The sequence below is a fragment of the Pongo abelii genome, chromosome 11 (genome assembly GCF_028885655.2).
Source record: "Pongo abelii isolate AG06213 chromosome 11, NHGRI_mPonAbe1-v2.0_pri, whole genome shotgun sequence".
Taxonomy (NCBI): Eukaryota; Metazoa; Chordata; class Mammalia; order Primates; family Hominidae; genus Pongo; species Pongo abelii.
The window spans coordinates 75785633-75807501 of NC_071996.2; the positions used below are offsets into that span (position 1 = coordinate 75785633).

Consider the following 21869-nt stretch of genomic DNA (forward strand, 5'->3'; position numbering starts at 1 on the left):
AGAAGCTCCTGGAGGAGGAATTTGGAGATGGGCCATTTCCTGAGGAATAGGTTATACCTGCCTTATCAGAGAGAAGGAAGTGGAGTGGGAGAGTTCTTTGCTGGAGGAAGGAATTCATTTGTTGCCTTTTGTTGAGGATAAACTTTTCCCTAAAATGTTACGTATTCTTTAAAAAGTCCAAAATAGTTTTGGAATTCCCTATCTTTACATCTCATACTGCCCTGCTATTTATACTATTATACTGCCCTGCTGTTTATACTATTACTTCCTAAAAGGGCATTTTCATAGTAATGAGTAAAGAAGCACCCTGTTTTAGGTCCAAATCAGCATGTCTCTTCGTCCTGAACCTCTGTGTTTTCTTACTGCAGGTGGTAGCCAATGACACAAGAGGAGATTCACGTTGTCAGACCTGTTTTGTTTTGTTTTGTTTTCTTTATTCGGTCTCTAGGTATTTAATGCTGGCTTCACAGGTTTTGGACTTGTTTCAGTGACTAGCTGTTTGTAAATCATAACACATCCTATGTATACCAAATTAATAAAGATTAATTTTGTTAGCTATTGAAAAAATCATTTCAAGAATGAAATATATGTTTTTGGCCGAAGGCTAGAATTTTAAAGGTCAGAAGGCAACAGTAACATCAGGCTTAATACCTGATATCCAAAAAAAGAAAAAAAAATCAATACCTGATATCCCTTGATTCTGGTTTCTAAGAATGAAGACTATAAGCTATTACAGACAGTGATCAAATATTTCTCATTGAAAAAAAGAAAAAACAAAACATAAGTTTCAGAGGAGACTAGCTTGTGAAACTGGTCTCCTATGTCAAATGTTACTACATTCTAACCATCATACATCCATCTGTGGGATATTCTGAAAATGGGGTATTTGTAGCAATTTAAGACTCTTTGTAAGATTGTTTTCTCTTGTGAAAGTGCATTCCTTCATTTATAACCAAACGTTTATTTATTGAGTCACACACCACCTGAGAGTAATTTAAATTCTTCTTAGCCTGCTTGTTGGGAACGGCATCTCGTTTTGTCCTGTAGAAATAGGAACAAGCAAACTTTTTCTAGAAAGGACCAGATAATATATATTTTTGGCTTTGAGGGCCACTTACAGTCTCTGTTTCATAGTCTTCAAAGATGCCATAGTTGGCTTTTTGTTTCTTACAACCCATCAAACATGAAAAAGCCACTCTGTATTCTGCAGCAGGCCATCGTTGCAGGCACCTCCGTGGCACAAGAGGGCTTGGGAAGATGAGCAGCGTGGTTTAGGAACGTGGCTTGTTTAGTCAGTGTTTCAGCTGACCGTTCAGAGTGGCTCACCAGGAGCCCACCGCTCCCACTCCTTTCATGTACATGTGTATATAAATGTATATAAACATGTTTGTTGGTGTTAGGTATATATGTATGTTGGTTACAGTTATTGTAGATGGTTATAGCTTTTAAATTGTTTGGCACATTTATATGAACTAGAAGACTTTTGAGGTTCATTTTTGCACTTACGAGTCCACACACATACAGTGCTTTTACTTTTAAAATTCTCCCCAAGTCTTTGAATTTCCTTATCTCAAAAAATTTTGACCTTAAGACACAACTATACATAGAGTGAACTTTCAGTCTCAATATTATTTCATATATGAAAACAAACTTTCTGCTGCCTTCTTTCAAAGCCTTACAGTTGCCAGAGCTTTGGTGTGAAATGCCCCCCTCTGCTTTTCCTGAGATGAAGTACAATCTTAGTACCAATAGCCAAGCACAAATTCCTTTTCACACATAAACTATAAAAGATGTTAAGAGGTGACTTCTGTTTGCAGAGCTTAGGATTTTTTTCCTGTATCATTTTAAAATCTCTTCATACATTCCACATTGACCCCATTTCTTAAACATAGTTTGAGTCAACCTTTCTGGAGCTGCACATTTTCAGTGTTTTTTATTAAAAATCTTTTCACTTAAGAAACTATGCACCACATTTCAGTAGAAGGGCTTGAACACGTCTTTGTGGATTAGCTTTTCTCTCTACTTGTGTGCTGACCCTACCTTTGCTTGGTTTGGTTTGGTTTTGGAGGGATTTAACAAACGCTTAACAAACCATCCTATCGAGTAATTTCACTTACTGAAACAAACTCGACCACCAGCCACTGAGCATTTCCAGTGTTGCTCTGTATTTACACCCTGGACGTTGCTCTGCAGAATGTGTCCGCCCCATCATGTGATGTGGAATATCAATTCTGCATTCATGCTAGAGCCTTCCCTTACCTGGTGGAAACAGAAATGCCATTTCAGTGAGTCTGTTTTAAAACAGCTTCTGCTGTGTGACTATCTTGAAGACAGAGGTTTGCTTGGAATGCTGGTTTGCCTCTCAGAATGTTGTGTCAGCAGAATTCCATTCAGAAAAGTGTACAGATGCTAATTTAATTATAAACAAGAACTCAGGACTGTATATGTTGGTGCAAAAGTAATTGAAGTTTTGCCATTTAAAAGTAATGGCAAAAACTGCAGTTACTTTTGCACCAACCTAATATTTAATTCTGACCTCTTCTCATTCTGTTTGTTCTAAATAAACACAATTAGTGAAAGAAAAAATACAAGGTATGCTTTCCAGCGACCTTTTTATTTAAACAATCACAGATTTTTTTTCTTAATGAAGAAAGCATTATGTGTTCAAGGTAGATGTTATAGAAAAGAGCAGGTGAGGATAGTTAAGGTTGGGACCATGTTAGTTTTAGAAGTCTGTGGTTCATAAACTTGGAAAGTGATACCTATTTTAATTCAAAATGTGGTTATTTTGAATTTTTTATGTTTTTTCAAAAATAGGTGAGTAGCCAAGGCTCCTTTGTCAGTAGGAGCATTTATTTGCATTAAATATCCCATTGTTCATTGGGAGTCTGTTCTGTTCACTGAAACCCCTTCTACACACAGCAGTCACATACAGATGAATAAGACCATTAAAAAAAAGTTGTTTTTTTTTTGAAATCCACCCAAAAAACTGCAATATATTTTTGCTTTTTGTTTTTCTAATTTTTTAGACTTCTGTAAGAATTTAGCCCCTACTACTCCCAAAACTACCAGCCCTCCCCCCCAGGTTGATAAACCTTTGTTGCTTCTTAACAAATGGCAAGACTCACTAACCTTCTACTGCCTTAAAATAAATGTGCTGTGAATGCCAGAAGTGGATTTTATGATCCTTGCTCTTAAGCTGGTAAACTTTGCTAGGCAGGCAATTGTTTCCCTCCATTTTATAAGAAATGAGATTTTTCTACCCTCTTATGAGAACTTCTCTTGGAGGACTGAACCTGGAAGAGTGTTTAGTATGTTATCCACAAAAAAAGAAAAAGCAAAAATCACTGAAAGAATAAGCCTTCTGAGAACACAAGGCCTAGCCTCTCTTAAGAAAAAAAAAAAAAAAAAAAAAAAGCTATTCTAATGACAATGCAGAAAGGATTACCTTCTTAGAAGCTTCTCAGCCAAAACCAGCCTTGAAAAGAGTGGCTTAAGAGACAGCATGGCTGCCTGGCTTGTCTGTGAGCACTGTTCCAGAACAAGCTAGGCTCAGGTAATGGCTTTCTATTGTTTGGAAAAGAAAGGGCAGAAAAAGTATGTAGTCTTTTCCAAGTTTCTATTCTGTAAACTGAAAACAGAAATTTTCCTTGTGAGCACAGTTTAAATGTGAGGACGTCTCAATATAAAATGAGTCGGAAAATATTTTTAAGGTGAAAGATCACAATAATATTTGGCCTGAATCCTCATAATTGGTATTTTTAGGCATCATTTAATATATTTTTAGACCTCCAAGTGACTTCCTCAATAAAGTTACTTTTGTATGCCAAATGTCATTTTTGTTTAGTGTAAAAAAAAAAAAAGCTGATGTCCTATCTTATACCACCTGCTTTTTGATACATTCCCGAATCCAAGGAATTAATAAAAGGAAATCATGAAATGTGCTGATACTGGAATTAAACTAAAGACCTCATTTGGGCTTCAGGCCATAGCAGCTAATGACGCCACCTCAGACACTTTTACATCCATCAAGTAACTCCCTCAGCTGTAGTAGCTCTTCAGAGACACAGAGGGAGTCAAATGAAACTGGCTTTTTTCTTTATTTTTCATGGTTAGAGCTCTCAGAGAAATGTAACTTCAATTTTATTAGATTTTGGACATTTTCCAGCAGAATATTTTGGAATCAAGAATGACGTAAATGTTTTTCTGGTGTTGTCCCCCAAATTCTTGGATTTGCAATTGACTTCACAAAATTCAGTCTGTGCATGTGTGCACATGTGTACACGCGTGTATCATACCTGCAGGCCAAACTCAGAAGAGGCACTGCTCATCTGTGCATTTGGGGGTCTGGAGCGTTTGATTTATTGGAGGCTAACTCCCTGTTGCCATTCTCCTTAGGAATGCCACATCCATTAATTTACTTGCCCTTCATATCCTTTCCCCTCCCCAGCCCTAGCCCCCTGTGGAGTGGTAATTGCAGCCAATTGAGGGGCTCCATTTCCTGCTCAGCCCTCTTGCTGCCCAGCCTCCCTCCCTGTGTAGGTCAGGGTGATTGCATACCTGTTCTGACTGTCACTCTTCCTTTACGTGTGGTGTTCACTAGAATTGTCCCCTTGTGGGATGCCCCTTACCTTTTCCTAATCACTTGTGTGACTCAAATAGAATTATTCAGTAGCTCCTCTAAAGGAGTACCTTACACACTTGATTAAAAGCCCAAAGAGGCTTCAGTGAATTTTTTTTCTCCTGCTTGAGCAGCATCTGCCAATTTCCCTGATTTTCCTGCTAATTATCTTCGTATTAGCCAGAATTCATTTACTATGTTATGGTTGAAATGAGACTGAGCACTGGCTGAGGAAATAGCGGATATGGAGTGAAAGGTTTCTATGATTTGCTTGACTACAGTATGTGTGCTCCATCTACGTTCCTATTAGAAATGAGCTTTTGTTTTTAAAACAAGGGAAATCTGAGTCAAAGCCACTGGTTCTCTTCCTGCTTCTCCCAGGGCGCCATACCTAAGACAGGCCTGTCGCATTCTCTCTAGTACTGTCACTTTCCCTTCACTCACATTAAAAGGAGTCAAGAGCCTGACCTTCAGGGTGAGCCAGCTGGTTCATAGTCTGGCTCTGTCACTGGATAACTGAGTGTCTTTGGGCAAGTTTTTTTTTTAACTTTTTAAATAGTTACCTCAGGTAATATGTATCCAGTAGGATTGCTATTAATCATGGTAATATATGAAAAGGGCATCTGGAATATAATAAGCACTCAATAAGTGGTAGTGGTTTTTATTATTAGGACTATTACTGATAAAACTAGAATTGTTTTTGCACTTTACAGAGTATTGGTATACTCACATTTTTGAACTCCATTTGTATAAATAGGGAAAAGTAACATAGTATACAAATCTCCATTACTCAGTGTTTCAAGAGAACCCCAAATCAGCAGTATTCCTAGCATCAATTTGCTTTCTTTGGGCATTCCACTCAGATTTAATAATCATACTGATCTCAAGAACTGCACAAAGATGAACACACACATAAGCTCACATTCACATAGTCAGCTTATATGTATAGAAAGTGTTTATTACATCTTAGAGTATGGTATAATAGAGTATATTGTAGGTAGATGAAAATAGATCCCTTAGACCGACTCATTTTGAGGGAGATTTCTCCAAAATCTAAAATGTAACATGTAAAATCTAAATATTACAATTTTGCAAGTATCTACCATTGTGGGGTAGGTAGGTTAGCCAGTGATTTGGATTTGGGGCTCAGTTATTTTTGATGAGACCATTATTGAACCTTTTAAAATATTGTTGAATTCCCAGTTATTATTTCCTAGACAAATGTATCAGAAATTGAAGGTAGAAAGAGTTTTAACTAACAAAATACAAAATCTAATTTGTGAGAACATAAAAATTCTGATAATTTATGAGATGACATTAAATCAGTCAGGCCCATTGGTTTCATAAAATTTTAAGTCTGGCTCTAGACGTCCTAATTTCTAAACCAGGTTTTTTCTTTATAAAAAAGAACGTAAAAAGTATTTAATATATGGAAGAAGTTGTGTGCATGAGCATAATTGTTTTGCCCAAGTTTCTACAGATGGGGTTGGTTGTGTCTGGTAATTAGATACAATTACATGTTAGATAAAGTTTCAGTAATATGTACCAAAAAATATAAAGTACAAGAATAAAAATTCCATTTTCTTTTTGTTCCAGGTTCTCTGGGAGATGCTAACAAGGGAGGTCCCCTTTAAAGGTTTGGAAGGATTACAAGTAGCTTGGCTTGTAGTGGAAAAAAACGAGGTAAGACTACGTTTCTCCATTCAGGTACATAGATCAGAAAACAGTATTGGGGTTTTGCAAAAGACTTTTTCATCTTCTTCAAATTGAAAGTAAGTTCACGCTTATGGAAAGATTAGCAGTAGGAGCTAACACAAAGGGTCAAAGTGATGTTATTCCTCATGAATGGACCCTTTACATCTAATTGTTGCAGCTTCACGTCGTGATGCTGTAGATCAAAAATTGTACAAGTACTGTACTAGTTTCTCAGTCTCAATTGTAAAACCTAGGGGTTTGTTCTTAGTGATGAAAGAAGCCATTGCGTCCAAGGTAGGGGAACAGTTTAACTCCATCTCCTGCGTTTAGGACATCTTTTTTACTGGCCGGGAGTTGATATATCTGTAAGAGACCTTCAGCTACTTCAACTTACCTCTCCCAGCAGGAGTCACTATAGTACAAGAAACTGTCGCTTAGATGAGAATTTCAAAAATAAAAGAAGAAAAAATAGTTTCAAAAAAGGGAAAAATTACAGTTTTGCCACCTACGTTGAACACTACATTGAAGATGAGCTCCTCACTGGAATTGGCGAGGCAGTGGCATAACTGTTCGCTTCTTCATGCAGAGCCTTTCCATTTCAAAAGAACTTCAGTGGCGTAAACACCGTTTGTGCTATGTCCCCAGCCTCGCTTCTCTTCTTCCCACAAATTGAGGCTTTCAGTTAGTTGGACCTATGAGCCTACATCAGAGAACATGGTACATTCATATCAAAGAGAGCAACTACATTTTGAAAGGTTTAAAATTGTGACTGAAACGCACAGCCATGGAAATTCTCAGCATAAGGATGAAGCATCCCATATCAAGGTATTATGAGAACTTAGATCATGTAATGGAAGCAAGCAGTTGTCTTTGCAATGCAAAACTACTTTATTTCACAAAACTTCTTCATTTCCAAATCTTATCTGTGCTCTCCACAAAGGGTAAGACTGCAACCTTAGAATAAAATAATTTGCAAAAAGGTGAATATATAAAAATGTTCCCTTTTAATGCTCTAAAAGAATTAGATTCATCTGCTTCCCTGGTGAATGCAGGAACAAACTAGATTAATCAAAAAGCTGCTATTGACTAGGAGAAACCAAGTTTCCATCTTTTAGATCACATAATCCAGAGTTACCATATAATTTTTCCTCCTGATTCATTGGGAGTGGATGAAATGTTGATGATAGCTGAAACTGATGGGAAAGAGCTGCCAATTTAAGAAATGAAAAGGAGTTATATGCAAGAATGTGCCTTACTCATTGTTTCACAGGAGCTGTTCTGTTTTAATTAAAAGTGATAGTAATGCCTCATGTGCTATTAAATAAGATCTTACACACAGGATAACTGATATTGTCGTGATATGAGGACACACTTGTTTCTGTTCTATTTCTTTTGCCAGTAAGATGATTAGAGATCTGGTTCTGGGTTTACAAATGAGAGCAAGGAAAATTACTGACCTTGTGTAGACTCTGGAACCAAAACATTCAGTGTAATCTTTTCCCTCTGCACTATCCCAAGATAAACTAGGAGAAAGGTTTTTTTAAATTTTGTTTTGTTTTTGTTTTTTTAGCTAACTGGACCCTCCATATATGTATAAGACAGAATAATTAATATTTTTAAATAATATCTAAAGGTGGCAGAATAGATATAAATTTAAAGCACTTTTTAAAACATTGGAGTATCCGTGAAGGATTTTTAAAGCTGAAGAAAAACATGAATTTAGAAGTTGCCTGGATAGTTGACTTGAGGATTAGAATCACCCATGAATAACACCTTCAGAACCTCTTCAACATTATACATGCAGAAGCAGTCTTTTTTCTCCCCAGAGATCCCAGAAAGTAGAGTTTACTATTTTATTCATGATATGTTCTGATGATCAGCTAATAACTGAAGAAGACTACTCAAATACTTCCCACACTGTATTCATTAAATATAATAGTAAGTTGAAAAAAGCCTACATGGTGAAATACATTTTCTTAACTTTCTAATGAACTTCAGTAAAATTGGGTATTACAAGGATATTTATCTGCTCTTCTCATTCTGTACAATATTTATTTGTCAAAAATATGGAAATTAAGTTTCAAAGTAATTTTCAATATCATCATTTAAGAAGGTATCTTCATTTCACCTCACAAATGGAGGTATCCATTTCCAAAATAAATTCTGTTGACATAGCATTAAGATAATTCACAAGGGTTTATTTCATTTCATAACAAAATTGAGGCTTTGACTTAAAGAAACATAATTTACAAAATCCCTTCAACTTCTGATTCTTTTACTATATTTTTACTATTGAATATTTTGGGTTATGAGTTGAAAAGAGAAAGTCGTATTTTTAACAGGCCTCATTTAAATAAAGAATGACATGTTCAAGTGTTCAGGAAGACATTTTAAATGTTATCTAGTCATCTGTAATATCTATATCCAAGTATTAGAGTTGTCTTTTTTTTAACTTTTTATTTTGAAATAATTATAGATTCACAGGAGTTTGCAAAAATATTACGAAGAATCAAAAAATTAGCTGGGTGTGGTTGTGCATACCTGTAGTCCCATCTACTGGGGAGACTGAGGTAGGAGGATCCCTTGAGTCTGGGAGGTCAAGGCTGCCACCATTATCACACCACTGCACTCCAGCCTGGGTGACAGAGGGACACCCTGACTCAAAAAAGTTTTTTTATTTTTAGTAGAAATGGGGTTTCACCATATTGGCCAGGCTGGTCTTGAACTCCTGACCTCAAGTGATCCACCTGCCTCGGCCTCCCAAAGTGCTGGGATTGCAGGCATGAGCCACTGTGCCTGGCCAAAAAAGTTTTTTAAATTAACAAAAACTGAAGAAATTTGTGTACTCTTCACACCCAGCTTCCCTCACTGGTGAAATCTTACATGTCTGTAGTATACTGTCAAGACCAGGGAATTGAGATTGGTGCATTACTCTTACCCAGACAATAGACCTTATTCATTTTCACCATTTAAGATTACTTTTTGCATCTATAGAAAAATCAATACTTCCTAAAAATTATATCTGAAGATCTTTGCTTCTAATCCCTTAATAATAAAATAAGTTTAAACAGTCATATTTCTAATATTAAATCCTATTAAAACTAGATTCATAAAGCACTGCTAAACTTTACAAAGTAAACAATGAACCTTTATAGAAGGCATGAAATTAAGAGGGCATTACTCATAAATTTTTTAAATGGAACAGATAGATATATTTGCTTTTGTCATTTCCATGGTACTCAATCAGTGATCATTCAGAATGTTCTGGTAGCATAATTTCTATTTTTATAAATACTTAAATTCTTACATATAATGTGTTCTAAATAACAAAACTATTTGACTAACAGAAATCTTCATAAGACTTAATCCACTCTTCTTGACTATACTTTAGAAAAGGATAAAAACTTGACTTAAAAAAAATTTTACATCTTATGTAGAAAATGGTGCAAAAATGAATATGGTCTTTAAAAAATGTCATGCCTAATTTAGTGATTGGGAAATATTTTAATTTGAAACTTTTATTTTAAAATATTTAAGTTTTAAGTAGTATTGCAAACCTGGTGCTAAGATCTGGTTATTTCAGAATGTTTTCATGTATTAGGAATGTCCATAGTTATGTAATCATGACTTAAATACTTTGAATTCTATTTTAAAGTACTTTTTAACGCACCAAAATAATCCATTGCATAAAGTGTCTGAGTCTAGATTTAACTGATATTTGGCCATGTCAGATTATTTAAAATAGTAATTGTGTCTCCTTGTGTAATGACTTCGATGTGGTATCTAAACAGTTTTTCAGTAAGAAAAGATCACAGAAATGATCATCCTCCATATTCAGCCAGCTCACATTCAGTTCTCAGGAAAATGTTGAGACAAAGTTGTATTGAAAAATGTTACCCTTGACGAAAACTCATTATTTTTAGTTACAGAGTACATTCAAGTGCATAATTGGAATTATAGTCTACTTTTATTAATTCCCAGCCCCCAACCATTTTATATTTAAAAAAGTAAACACCTGAATTTTTTTTAACCTTCATCAAAAAGGTCTGCAGTTTACAGTAAAATAATAGTACAGTTTAATACATCTTGTCCTATTCTGTGAAATCACAAGACTAGAAGTTTGAAAGTGCTTAGCACGGCCTTTAGTTTGGAAAGAGTTGTTTTGTTTTTCAACTTTGCTTTGTTTTGATTTTAGGATTATCTGTAATTCAGAATACAGGTTGTCAGTTTTCTTGTCAAGGCGACTATGTTTCTAGTTTCTCATAGCCTCCCCCAAATCCAGCCAAGTTCAGTTTTAAGTTTTTTATTTGCAAAACTTCTTTGGCAAACAATACTGTGGAATAAGTCTTAATACTTCTTAGTACAGCAGTTCTCAACTCCATCACACCCAGTGCTCATTTTATAACAACTATGTTAACAACCCCTTATACTCCCTTGAGGTGAAATTCAAAGGTAACACAACTACCTACACACATTATATTGTAAGTTAACATAATGCTCTAACTGTAATATAAAAGAGAAATAAATGAAAGATGTTTTCCAGTGTACAAATGCTCAAGCATGACCACACCAGAGGGGATTTTGGAACAGTTTTAGGGGATAAATAGAACTCAGCAGCTACAAATGCACCCAGATGGAGTTGGGTTGTATTAACGACTCCAGTACTGGGAGTAGCACTGTTGTTGTTATGTCAGAAATCATGATAAAGTTATGAATCATGCAAGAATCAATAAGCCTTTGATTTATTTGGTAGATGCATTCTGCAGAGTTCAGTGTATCTTAAAACTGTTCAAAAGAATACTTTGTGTTTATTTGTTAAGTTAGAGTTAGATTCTAGGCCCAGAAAATTATAAACGTCATTGTTTGCTTGTTTTACTTACATGGATGTAAATGGGGCATTTGAAATTTTCTGGGATACAGGGGAGTTCTTGGTTGTGCAGGGTAGTATGGTATATTGAATTGTCTAGCATTCCTGACCTGTTATACTTAAAAGTCAGTTGCAACCCACCAGTCTCTAAAACAAACACAGATGCTTCTGTGGAATAGAGGCACCACAAGTTCTATGAGGATGTGAGAACAGGACCATCCTCACATTATAATTTTTGTTGTAGCGGGTCCTTAAAGTATATGGGTTTGACCAAAACAAAGCCATAATCAGTCATACGTTCAGAGTGTCTTATTTACCACTGAGAAGTGCACAGTTTTTTAAATTATCTCTGTGATCTGTGCTCAGATGTTTTCAGAGTTGTATACCTACTGCCAAAGCTAAACTGGTTTCTAGTTACCTGGCCTATTTACATATATCGTAAGTTGCCTATAAACGTACAGTGACATATGGTTTTATATTTAAGTTCGGACTTGCCCCCTCCTACTTTAGTTCTGTTTAGATATTTTATGTTTTGTTGCATTAGTTGTACTGAACCTGACTTCTCCGTTCACTACAATTCCCTTTCAAGAAAAAGTATGAGTGTTTAGAGATTACAAATCTAAACATAAATTGTCACTTGTCACATATTAATCAATGGAAGCTTTAAATTTCATGCCTTATGCTCTTAAATTAACTCTATTATGACCCTTCAGATATGGTGTTTGCTGACATTAATGAATAAATCCCTGTGTTTTATTTTGTTTTGTTTCCCTCTCTCTATTGTAGAGATTAACCATTCCAAGCAGTTGCCCCAGAAGTTTTGCTGAACTGTTACATCAGTGTTGGGAAGCTGATGCCAAGGTATACATATGTATTTTTATTATTGTTTAGAATTCTGAAATTTCTCTTGTTTGGCTTTCAGTTTTTAAAACTTAGGGTAATAAAATTAATTACAAAGCAAAGCTGGATTGATGCTCCTATGAGCCCGATTGACTGTTAAGGTTTTCTGTTGACATCTACTTAATCTTGATCTCTAGAGACTCATTATTAACTCATTCTCATAGCATGCTTTGACATTCTGGATTCAGTAAAAATAATTTTGTTATTTTGTTTTTAATTTTTAGTAATAACTATTGCACCTATATGCTATTGAGATGGCTAAGACACAGTACTTATAATATGTCAGGCATTGTTCCAAACACTTTATGTATGTTAACTCATTTATTCCTCAGAATATCTCTATAAAATAGATGCTTCAATTATCCTCATTGAACAGATGAAGAACCAAGACATATAGAGGTTACATCATGAGCTCAAGGCCACACAGCTAGTAGGTAGTAGGGCTGGACATGAACTAGGTCTGGCACAGTCCCTGCTCTTAACCACTGCACTATTTTGCTTTTCTAGCCAAAGAGCAGACAAAAGTAGCACTTCTAGAGCATCTTGATATGTACTCCCTGTCCAACTTCAGTGATGTTTTTGAGCTCCACAGTAGAGTTGGAGAAATTCCAAAGCTTAGGCTTTCATGTGGTTATCACATTTGAGCATGAATGGCCCATATCCTTTCCCCGCAAACATCATTTTAAAAGACTCTCGCATACATATGGAAATATTTACAGATGAAATGATAGGCTGGTCTCGGATTTGCTTCAAAACAAAGTGAAGGGAAATGGATGATGGTATAGATTAAACAGGATTGGCCATGATAATTTTTGAAGCTGAGTGATAATATATAGAGGTTCATTATATTGTTATCTCTACTTTTGTATATTTTGGAATTTTCCATAATGAGTTAAAAAATAAAAAATATTCTCACAGATTAAAGATGAGAATAAGAGAGCAGTTACACTCAAGAAAGGAACAAAAATTTTATAGTTTAAATTTGTCCAGTTTTTTGTGGAAACAGAGGTATTAAAACTGATCTTTTAAACAGAGACTAAAAAGAAAGACTAAAGAATCAAATTTCTTACTGAATGTAAACCCTGTTCCAATCTGACCCCCAAGAAGAATGGCCATAAAAAATATACTCTGTTCTTCTACAATATGTTTCTTTAGTGAGAATAACTCAGAAGCAGTTGGTGAGAATGGAGACTGGGGACTATGTTAGTATAACACAGAATTCATGTTGATGGTTCATAACGTTTCCCAACACATTGTTCGCACTGAGCACAAAGTGTAATAATGCAGCCAACAAGGCAGCAAGGGACCAGTGCTATGAAGCCTGTTCACTCCATGTGCTCCTTCTTGGCTTGGCTTAGCTTAACTTGGAAGAATTTGTTGCTGGTTCTCCCAGCAACAAACTGTGCTGTGTACATGTTGCAAAATCTTTGCTTTCACTCCTTGTTCTTTAGACTTCCGTTACCCTTTTTTTTTAAGTAGAGTCCTAGATATTCCTAGTATTATTTTTACTAAAGCGTCATCTTTTTAAACTGTGTTAGTATTTAGGACTGTTGTTCTTTTTATTAGTATTTGATGACACAGTTGCATGGTTTTTGAATGGTCTGCCCTACTCCTGTTTAGGCCCTATAATTTTTAGTACATGATTTTGTAGAATGGGGATTTTTAAGCATTAAGAGAAATGCCTACACTTTGCAACTAATTCAGTAGAAACTATAAGCAGGGATTTTCAAGCTTGCTTTAAAACATTTACTTTATACTGTTAAAATGGTATCATACTACCCCTTCCCTACCCTTCTTACTAGTTATATGTCCATTGTGACGTAGAAGTCATTTTGGACATGTTTCTCTCTGATACATAAATAGAAATTTTCCCTGAAATTATTTGCATTGAATTTGATTATTGCAACTACATCTCTATAATTGTGATTATATTTCAGTATGCAAAGCAAATTTTGAGTTTAATTGAGCACTCAGTACCACATTAATTAAAATTCTAAGAACATACATTTATGGTATATCCACCTTACACAACAAGAACATTAGGCCCAGTGTTGAAGCTGTGCAGCTGGTGTGTCTTTAACATGTAGTAAGCTAACCCTTCTTTAGGACCAAAGAAATCTTGCGTTCCAGCCACATGAAGTATAAAGGAAGTTTAAGATTGATTTTTATTTTCTAAATTCATGACATTTTATTCTGATTAAACAGTGACGTGTCCCCTGTATTTGATTTGGTTATATACCTGGCCACAGCCCACATTTCCAACTCACTCACTGCTGATCTCCTCTAGACACACCTTACATACTTTCATTCCCAAACAAGTTCTCTTCCTTCTTTTCTTTCTCCTCTGAATACTTCATCATCAAGTCTTCCTTGGTTATTCTATTTATCCCACCCCAGGGTTAGCACTTTTCCTAAACCTGGTACAGCTGTATTTTTAAAGACATATTTTCTTCCTAGATGGACTGCAAGCTTTATAAGGGTGTAGAGGTAATTGTTACATGTATTTGCCTATTGCATATTACATCAATTTGGAAAGTGGATGCCCAGTTTGTTGTTGCCTGAAGTAGCCAGACCACAGTAAATTTCCTGAGAGGTACATCCATTTTCTGGCTAGAAATACGTAGCAGTTCAACCAGAAGTTAGTGCCAGTCCTATGTGCATATGTAGAGCAATAGTTAAAAAAAAAAAGACTTTAAGTCCTTAAATTTTTAGGGTATTAACATCTAGATTAAAATATTCAGCCCACCTATAGAACTGCTGTTCTTTTGCAATGAGGGTCGGGGGGCGGGGTGGTGATGTATGCAAGAGAAAGCTGATATTAGGTAAATGTCAAGTCCTTCTAGTGGCTTACAACAGGTGCTCAAAATATTTTATTGAAGAGAAGGAGAAGAAAAGGAAAGGTGGGTATTGGTTCAGGTCCTAAAATGACATTTCTAAATAGGGAAAAAAATAAGTTGGTCTGGTGCAGTGGCTCACGTCTGTAATCCTAGCACTTTGGGAGGCCGAGGCAGGCAGATTGCCTGAGCTCAGGAGTTGGACACCAGCCAGGCAACACAGTGAAACCCCGTCTCTACTAAAATACAAAAAATTAGCTGGGCATGGTGGTGCGTTCCTGTAGTCCCAGCTACTTGGGAGGCTGAGGCAGGAGAATCACTTGAACCCGGGAGGCGGAGGTTGCACTGAGCCGAGATTGCACCACTGCACTCCTGCCTGGGCGATGGAGCAAGACTCCGTCTCCAAAAATATAATAATAATAGTAAGTTGAAGTCATAAGTTCAATAGGAAGTAGTATCTTACCCTTATGTGACAAAAGATGTTGAAGAGTTTACGAACAGAGCCCTTGGTTCTGTAACTTGCTTCCTGTGTGATGCTGGGCACTTCCTACTCTTCTGAGACTTGTGGTCCTTACCTATAAAATGAAGATAACAAATAGAGAAATAATGTATGTAGATGCTTCACAAATGGTCCCAGTTTTTATTTTAATTTTTTTTGAATAAGCAAAGCCTATGTAATGCCTAAAAGGAACCTAATCTGTTTCAGAGGAATTTATATAAGATCCTAGACCAAGTGTTGTATTCTGTAACCAGAATACTCATAGAATATTATTACCACAAAAATCTATATTGTTATCACCTCTTAAATGTTCACTTTGATAACCTCTATCCAAGAGTAGGTTCTGACTATAAAATTAAATTTTTTCTAGGGATGCTGGTCATCCAGTTACAGAAGAGTTTCATCTTATTTTAAGAATGATTAAATGTAGGGAAATTATTCTTTAAAAATTCATTAGCTCCTCCTGCTGCTTTTCCTTGCAAAATGAAAATCCTTTATTATATAATTAGTTCTTATGCAAATGATTAAAACATTTTTCAGGCCAGGCACAGTGGCTCATGCCTGTAATCCCATCACTTTAGGAGGCTGAGGCCGGAAGATCACTTGGGACAAGGAGTTTGAGACCAGCTTGGGCAAGATGGCGAGACCCCTCTGTATAAAAAACTAAAAAATTAGCTGGCCATGGTGGCAAACACCTTTAGTCCCCACTACTTGGGAGGCTGAGGCAGGAAGATTGGTGAGCCCAGGTGGTCGAGGCTGCAGTGAGCTATGATCATGCCACTGCATTCCAGCCTGGGCAACAGAGCAAGACTCTGTCTTAAAAAAAAAAAAAATCATTTTAAAACCCGATACATGCTGGGAGAAATTAAGAGGAGGACAAAGTTAAAGAAGATAAATAGAACATTTTTCAAGCTTCCTACTTTGGGCATTTTCCTCTTTGCTTATTAGAAGGCTTAATATATATCAGTAACATTTATCTATGTATGCCCTCTTCAAGGAAAGACACAGGCACACACATGCACACAAGTGCCCTTGAAAGAGAATAATAATGGCAGAACTCAATATATATCCTAGGTTTTTATATTTCTGAGAAATGGAAAAATTGCTTTTCTTAGTAATGTAGGAAGCACTTAAATCCTGAGAGCAAGCCACCTCAACATTGTTTCTTCTTGTTTTTGTGCTCTTAAATTAAAATGCATGTTTTAATTGCTGCAACTATAATTTGTTCAGTAATGGTGTAATTACGAGGCATGATGAGAGAGAATGTGCATCATCCTTTTTATTATCTTTCTCTCTCTTTGTTTTAACTTTTGTCTCAACCTTGGCTAGAGTCTAAAGAGATAGACTAGAATAGTTACTGCTAGCTCAAGAAACACACTTAACCACTGCTCATTTCTAGTGAACAGTACCTTATAGTGTCTTAGCACTAAAGCTAATTATAACAGAACATAAATATAAATATAACAGAAAATAAATATAACATCATAACAGTGAAGTTCTGATGCCTTTAAAATTGGGGTTTTTTTTTCTTTTTTTTACTTTACTTTTAGGTTCAGGGGCACATGGCCAGGTTTGTTATATAGGTAAATTGTGTGTCATGGAGGTTTGGAGTACAGATTATTTCCTCACCCAGGTAATCAGCATAGTACCTGAATTCTTTTTTCTGACAAACCAATTTGGAAAATTTTATTAGTTCCAATAGATTGATAGGTAGATTTCCCCCCAACGCTTTATCATAAAAATATTCAAACATAAAAGTGGAAAGAATTTTACAGTGAACACTAACATCCCACCACACACAGTCTACCGTTAACTTTTTACTGGCTTTATCACGGAGATTTTTAAAGGACTTCATTGTTTCCTTTTAGGAGTTCTTAATCATAACTAAAAGAGAGAGTTAGTGTTCTCTCTTCCTGGAGAAAAAACATGAATTATCCCAACCTTAGGCCACATGATAGAAAAACAGCATCTGAATCTCTCCTTGTGAATAGTTCACTGAAAATAAAGAATACAGTTCCCTAAACCTGAGTGATCTGATGATTGTAAAATAACTACATCAGGACATTGTATCATGTTTTATTTTGTTGTGGTGGGTTGAGTTTATTACTATGCTTGTAATATCTACGTTTTCTCTTAAACATCTCCTTTCTTAAGTCCCAACGAATGATTACTTATTTTCTCTTCTTCAGAAACGGCCATCATTCAAGCAAATCATTTCAATCCTGGAGTCCATGTCAAATGACACGAGCCTTCCTGACAAGTGTAACTCATTCCTACACAACAAGGCAGAGTGGAGGTGGGTAGCCCCGACAGCAGGCCACAGCGTCTGGCTTTTAAAGACCATCACTCGTCTCATTGAAGAAGTGAACCAGAGATCTGAATGACAGTCCTGATTTCTGAGCATAGCTTAGGGAAAAAGAAAAGGTTTTTTTATGATTTTGGAAATCGTATAAGTCCTGCATTTCATAAGTAAGCAAGAAATAGTGTTTCTCCAAGCTTGTTGCCTTGTGTAAGTATTTGAAAAGAATATTGAGGCCAGTCGCAGTGGCTCACGCCTGTAATCCCAGCTCTTTGGGAGGCCAAGGTGGGCGGATCACCTGAGGTCAGGAGTTTGAGACCACCTTGACCAACATGGAGAAACCCTGTCTCTACTAAAAATACAAAAAATTAGCCAGGTGTGGTGGCACATGCCTGTAATCCCAGCTACTCAGGAGGCTGAGGCAGGAGAATCACTTGAACCTGGAGGCAGAGGTTGCAGTGAGCTGAGATCATGCCATTGCACTCCAGCCTGGGCAACAAGAGTGAAACTCCGTCTCAAAAAAAAAAAAAAAAAAAAATTGAAATCATGTCTTCTGAGACAAAAGATGGTTACCAGACATTTCTCTGTGTTTACTCTTTGTTAGGAAGCTTTGTCCTCTGTTCTGTAAGAAACAAGAATACTGTTTACCTTGAAATTCGCAGAGCACTGTGTGTGCTAGTGAAGGGGGATAGGGAGACATCAAAAATACTCTTAAAAGAAAACTTGATGTCATAAATCCTATTAAAGCTTGTTAAATAAATTTAGTAATGAGAAAATTGTATTGCATGAGTGGAAGAGTAAACCCAGGATGAAACATTTGAGCCAGGTCACATGATGCATGAATATAAATAGCATGTTTGGAAGCTGACATTATTCCCCCCCTGACTCAGCAGAGATTTAGGTAACTTCATCTCTGCTCCTGATAGCTGTGGGCAGTAATGTGACGCCTTACGCCATCTGCTGATGCCAAATGAATACTGCATGCACTTTGAAAATTACTGCATTGTTTACTCCTGTTACTAGATACTTCGTTGGGCTTTCTGTTTGTTGTTTTACAATAACCTTACCTATTTTTATTCCTTTGAAATATCTATCTAGGGCCAGTGAGGTAAATGAATTTTTATTTAGGGATACAAAAATTATACAGTGAGCTCAAGTCTAGGTATAAGGGACTTTTTTCTGGGCTGAGATAATTAACAAAACAAAACATGTAAGTAATATTTGTTTTTTGCAGTAAGAGATCAGTATACATGTCATCAGATCATTCTCCTTTAAAATCCATATATAAGTTCCCATTACTCTTAAGACAAAGACCAGAATACTTGGCACGGTGGCTCATGCCTGTAATCCCAGCACTTCGGGAGGCCAAGGCGGGTGGATTACTTGAACCCAGGAGTTCAAGCCCAGCCTGGGTGACAGAGCAAGAATCATTCTCAAAGAATGAAAAGGACCAGAATACTTAAGAAGACTCACCAGACCCTCATTACTGTGGCCTCACCAGTGTCAGCTTAAGAAGATCACTCTCCCCTTAATTTCTGCCTTTCAGTCCCTCAACAGATGCATATTTCTCCCCTATTCAGGATCTTTACAAGCAGTTTCCTCTCTTTGAAGCTTATCCCGTTTCAGCTGTGTACCACGCCTGCCGTCACACCCCACCTTAACTCCTGTCCATCACTGACATAGCAGTTGAATAACACGTCTGCAGGGAAATGCTTCCTGACCCCAGGCCAGATCAGGTTCCACTTTATGTGCTCTGAGAGCATCTCCTTCATAGGCTTTACGGCTATTGGAATTAAGAAGTAATAAGGGCCAGGCACAGTGGCTCACGCCTGTAATCCCAGCACTTTGGGAGGCCGAGGCAGGTGGATCACGAGGTCAGGAGATGGAGACCATACTGGCTAACACAGTGAAACCCCATCTCTACTAAAAATACAAAAAATTAGCCAGGCATGGTGGCAGATGCCTGTAGTCCCAGCTACTCGGGAGGCTGAGGCAGGAGAATGGCGTGAACCCGGGAGGCGGAGGTTGCAGTGAGCTGAGATCACGCCACTGCACTCCAGCCTGGGCGACACAGCGAGACTCCGTCTCAAAAAAAAAAAAGAAGTAATTCGGCAGTTAGTTGTTTAATGTGTGTCTCACAGGCTGAAACGTAAGAGAGGCAGACAATCACGTTTGTTCATCACTCACAGCATCAAAATGTGCCTTGAACACAGCATTTGCTCCGTAAATATTTGGGGAAGCAAGAGAGAAAATTACCATGGTGGTAATAATATAAAAAGAGATTGTGATATTATACGGGAGAATATAAATATGTATGTTTGCCATGACAAAAGTACTTCTTATATTCATTCATTCATTATCCATTCATTGAACTTCTGCTGGTGTGAGAATGACTGTTGCCATTCTGGTACTGGGCTGTAGCGATGAGCACAAGAGTCCCAGGGCATGTGGAGCTCTCCAGCCCAAGTGTCCAATGTTAAACTATTAAATATATTCAAAACTATCACATTTCTATTTTGACAAGTATTATGACAGAGAAATATACTAGATGTCTGAGAGCATATAGCCATGAAATCTGATCTAGTCCAAGGACATAGTAAAAGGATTTTGGAGAAAATGCTATTTGATCTATTACCAAAGGGATTAGTAAGATTTTAATACCAAGATAGGGAGTCTTTTAAAGTATGTCAACAAGGCCAGGCATGGTGGCTAACACCTGTAATCCCAACACTTTGGGAGGCCGAGGTGAAAGATTGCTTGAGCCCAGAAGTTCGAGACTAGCCTGGGCAACATAGACCTCATCTCTACTCACAATTTAAAAATTAGGTGGGCATTGTGACTCTAACCTGTGGTCCCAGCTACTCAGGAGGCTGCAGTGGGAGGATCACTTGAGCTGGGGAGGTCAAAGCTGCATTGAGCCGAGATCTGGCCATGACACTCCAGCCTGGGCTACAGAGTGAGATCCTATTCAAAAAAAAAAAAAAAGAAAAGAAAAGAAATGAGAATGCTGTGCAAAAATGTAGGGACACTTATTCAGCAAAACATCATTGAAAAGGGTAAACCAGAAATGGTATAAAGTGCAATAAACAGAGAATTAAAATAAATTTAAAATGATGATATCTCCATTCACAGAATAATATGGTCATTCCTAAAATCACAGATCTGATAAATGATTTCAAAGTAGAACCTACAGTCTAGTTTGTTTAGAATGATTCTATTTTTTATAAAATAAATATATATTAATTATTGTGTATATGTACACAGAGAAAAGTATCAAAAAGTCAGTGTTATCACTGGGTAATGGGATTATAGAGAGTGTTTTTTATTTGTATATCTTTATTCCCTACTTCTTCCACATTAAACATGGACTAGTTGCATGATAAATTCAATTTTTAAAATGCTTAAAGATGAAAGTGAGGGAAATAAAATTGATGATTGAGAACGGGGGAAAAAGGAGGTACAAGACAGTGAAGTATTTTAGTAAAAGGCATACAGTTGCCTAAGGGGCCTCCTCATCTTTCAGGAACTGTTAATCCTGTTCTGAGAGCTGGAGAGAGAATATATATCTTGACCTGAACCAGTAAACCACAGTTTGAGAAGCAGCAGAGCTGTTTTCACTGAAGCAGGCAATTGGTTAAAAACAGGACTATAATAGTAATTTTAATAATAATAAACACAGTTATCACTTATTAGGTTCTTACCAGATGCTTGTACTTCATTTAGACTTTCTTTTTTAATCCCCATAGCAACCCTAAATTATATCACAGATGCAAAGGTAAATTGAGTAACTTTCTCAAAATCATACAGTACTGAGAACAGAACCCAGTACAGAATACAGTAACAACCCAGGTGGTCTGGTAGCACAGGCCTGCCCTTGCACCCATGCTGTACAGTGCGGTTACTAGACTTGTGGCCGTTGTCATGCTGTCTTCTCATTTTTAGCTAAGAGAAATATTACAGGGCATGATCATTTTAGGTTATTAAGGTGTCTAACTCAATATGTAAACTGCTGAAAAGAATTATATGTTTTTATCAGATAATTTCAACATTTCAAAAGACAACACATTCAGACTACTCCCCTTTCCCCCCAACTTTTATCTAGTGTCTGAAACTACATCACTAGTGTCCAAACAGTGTTTTAGTAAATTAGAGTG

General features: G+C 36.7%; 1 protein-coding gene and 1 long non-coding RNA gene across 7 annotated transcripts in view; one reads left to right on the forward strand and one right to left on the reverse strand.

Moving 5' to 3' along the window:
* The window catches only part of MAP3K20 (mitogen-activated protein kinase kinase kinase 20), a 193648-nt gene that overhangs the window by 116407 nt on the left and 55372 nt on the right, over positions 1–21869 (forward strand). For all 6 annotated transcript variants that reach the window (XM_024243283.3, XM_024243279.3, XM_024243281.3 and 3 more), the window contains 3 exons: positions 6218–6304; positions 11970–12044; positions 17606–17712. In XM_024243283.3, coding sequence (XP_024099051.1) covers positions 6218–6304; positions 11970–12044; positions 17606–17712 — 269 coding nt within the window. The remainder of the gene's footprint in view (positions 1–6217; positions 6305–11969; positions 12045–17605; positions 17713–21869) is intronic.
* Positions 6829–20728, reverse strand: LOC129058033 (uncharacterized). Its single transcript, XR_008522858.2, has 3 exons — positions 20562–20728; positions 15381–15492; positions 6829–7016 (listed from the first exon to the last, which is right to left on the reverse strand). It is a non-coding gene; the product is annotated as an uncharacterized LOC129058033 (long non-coding RNA).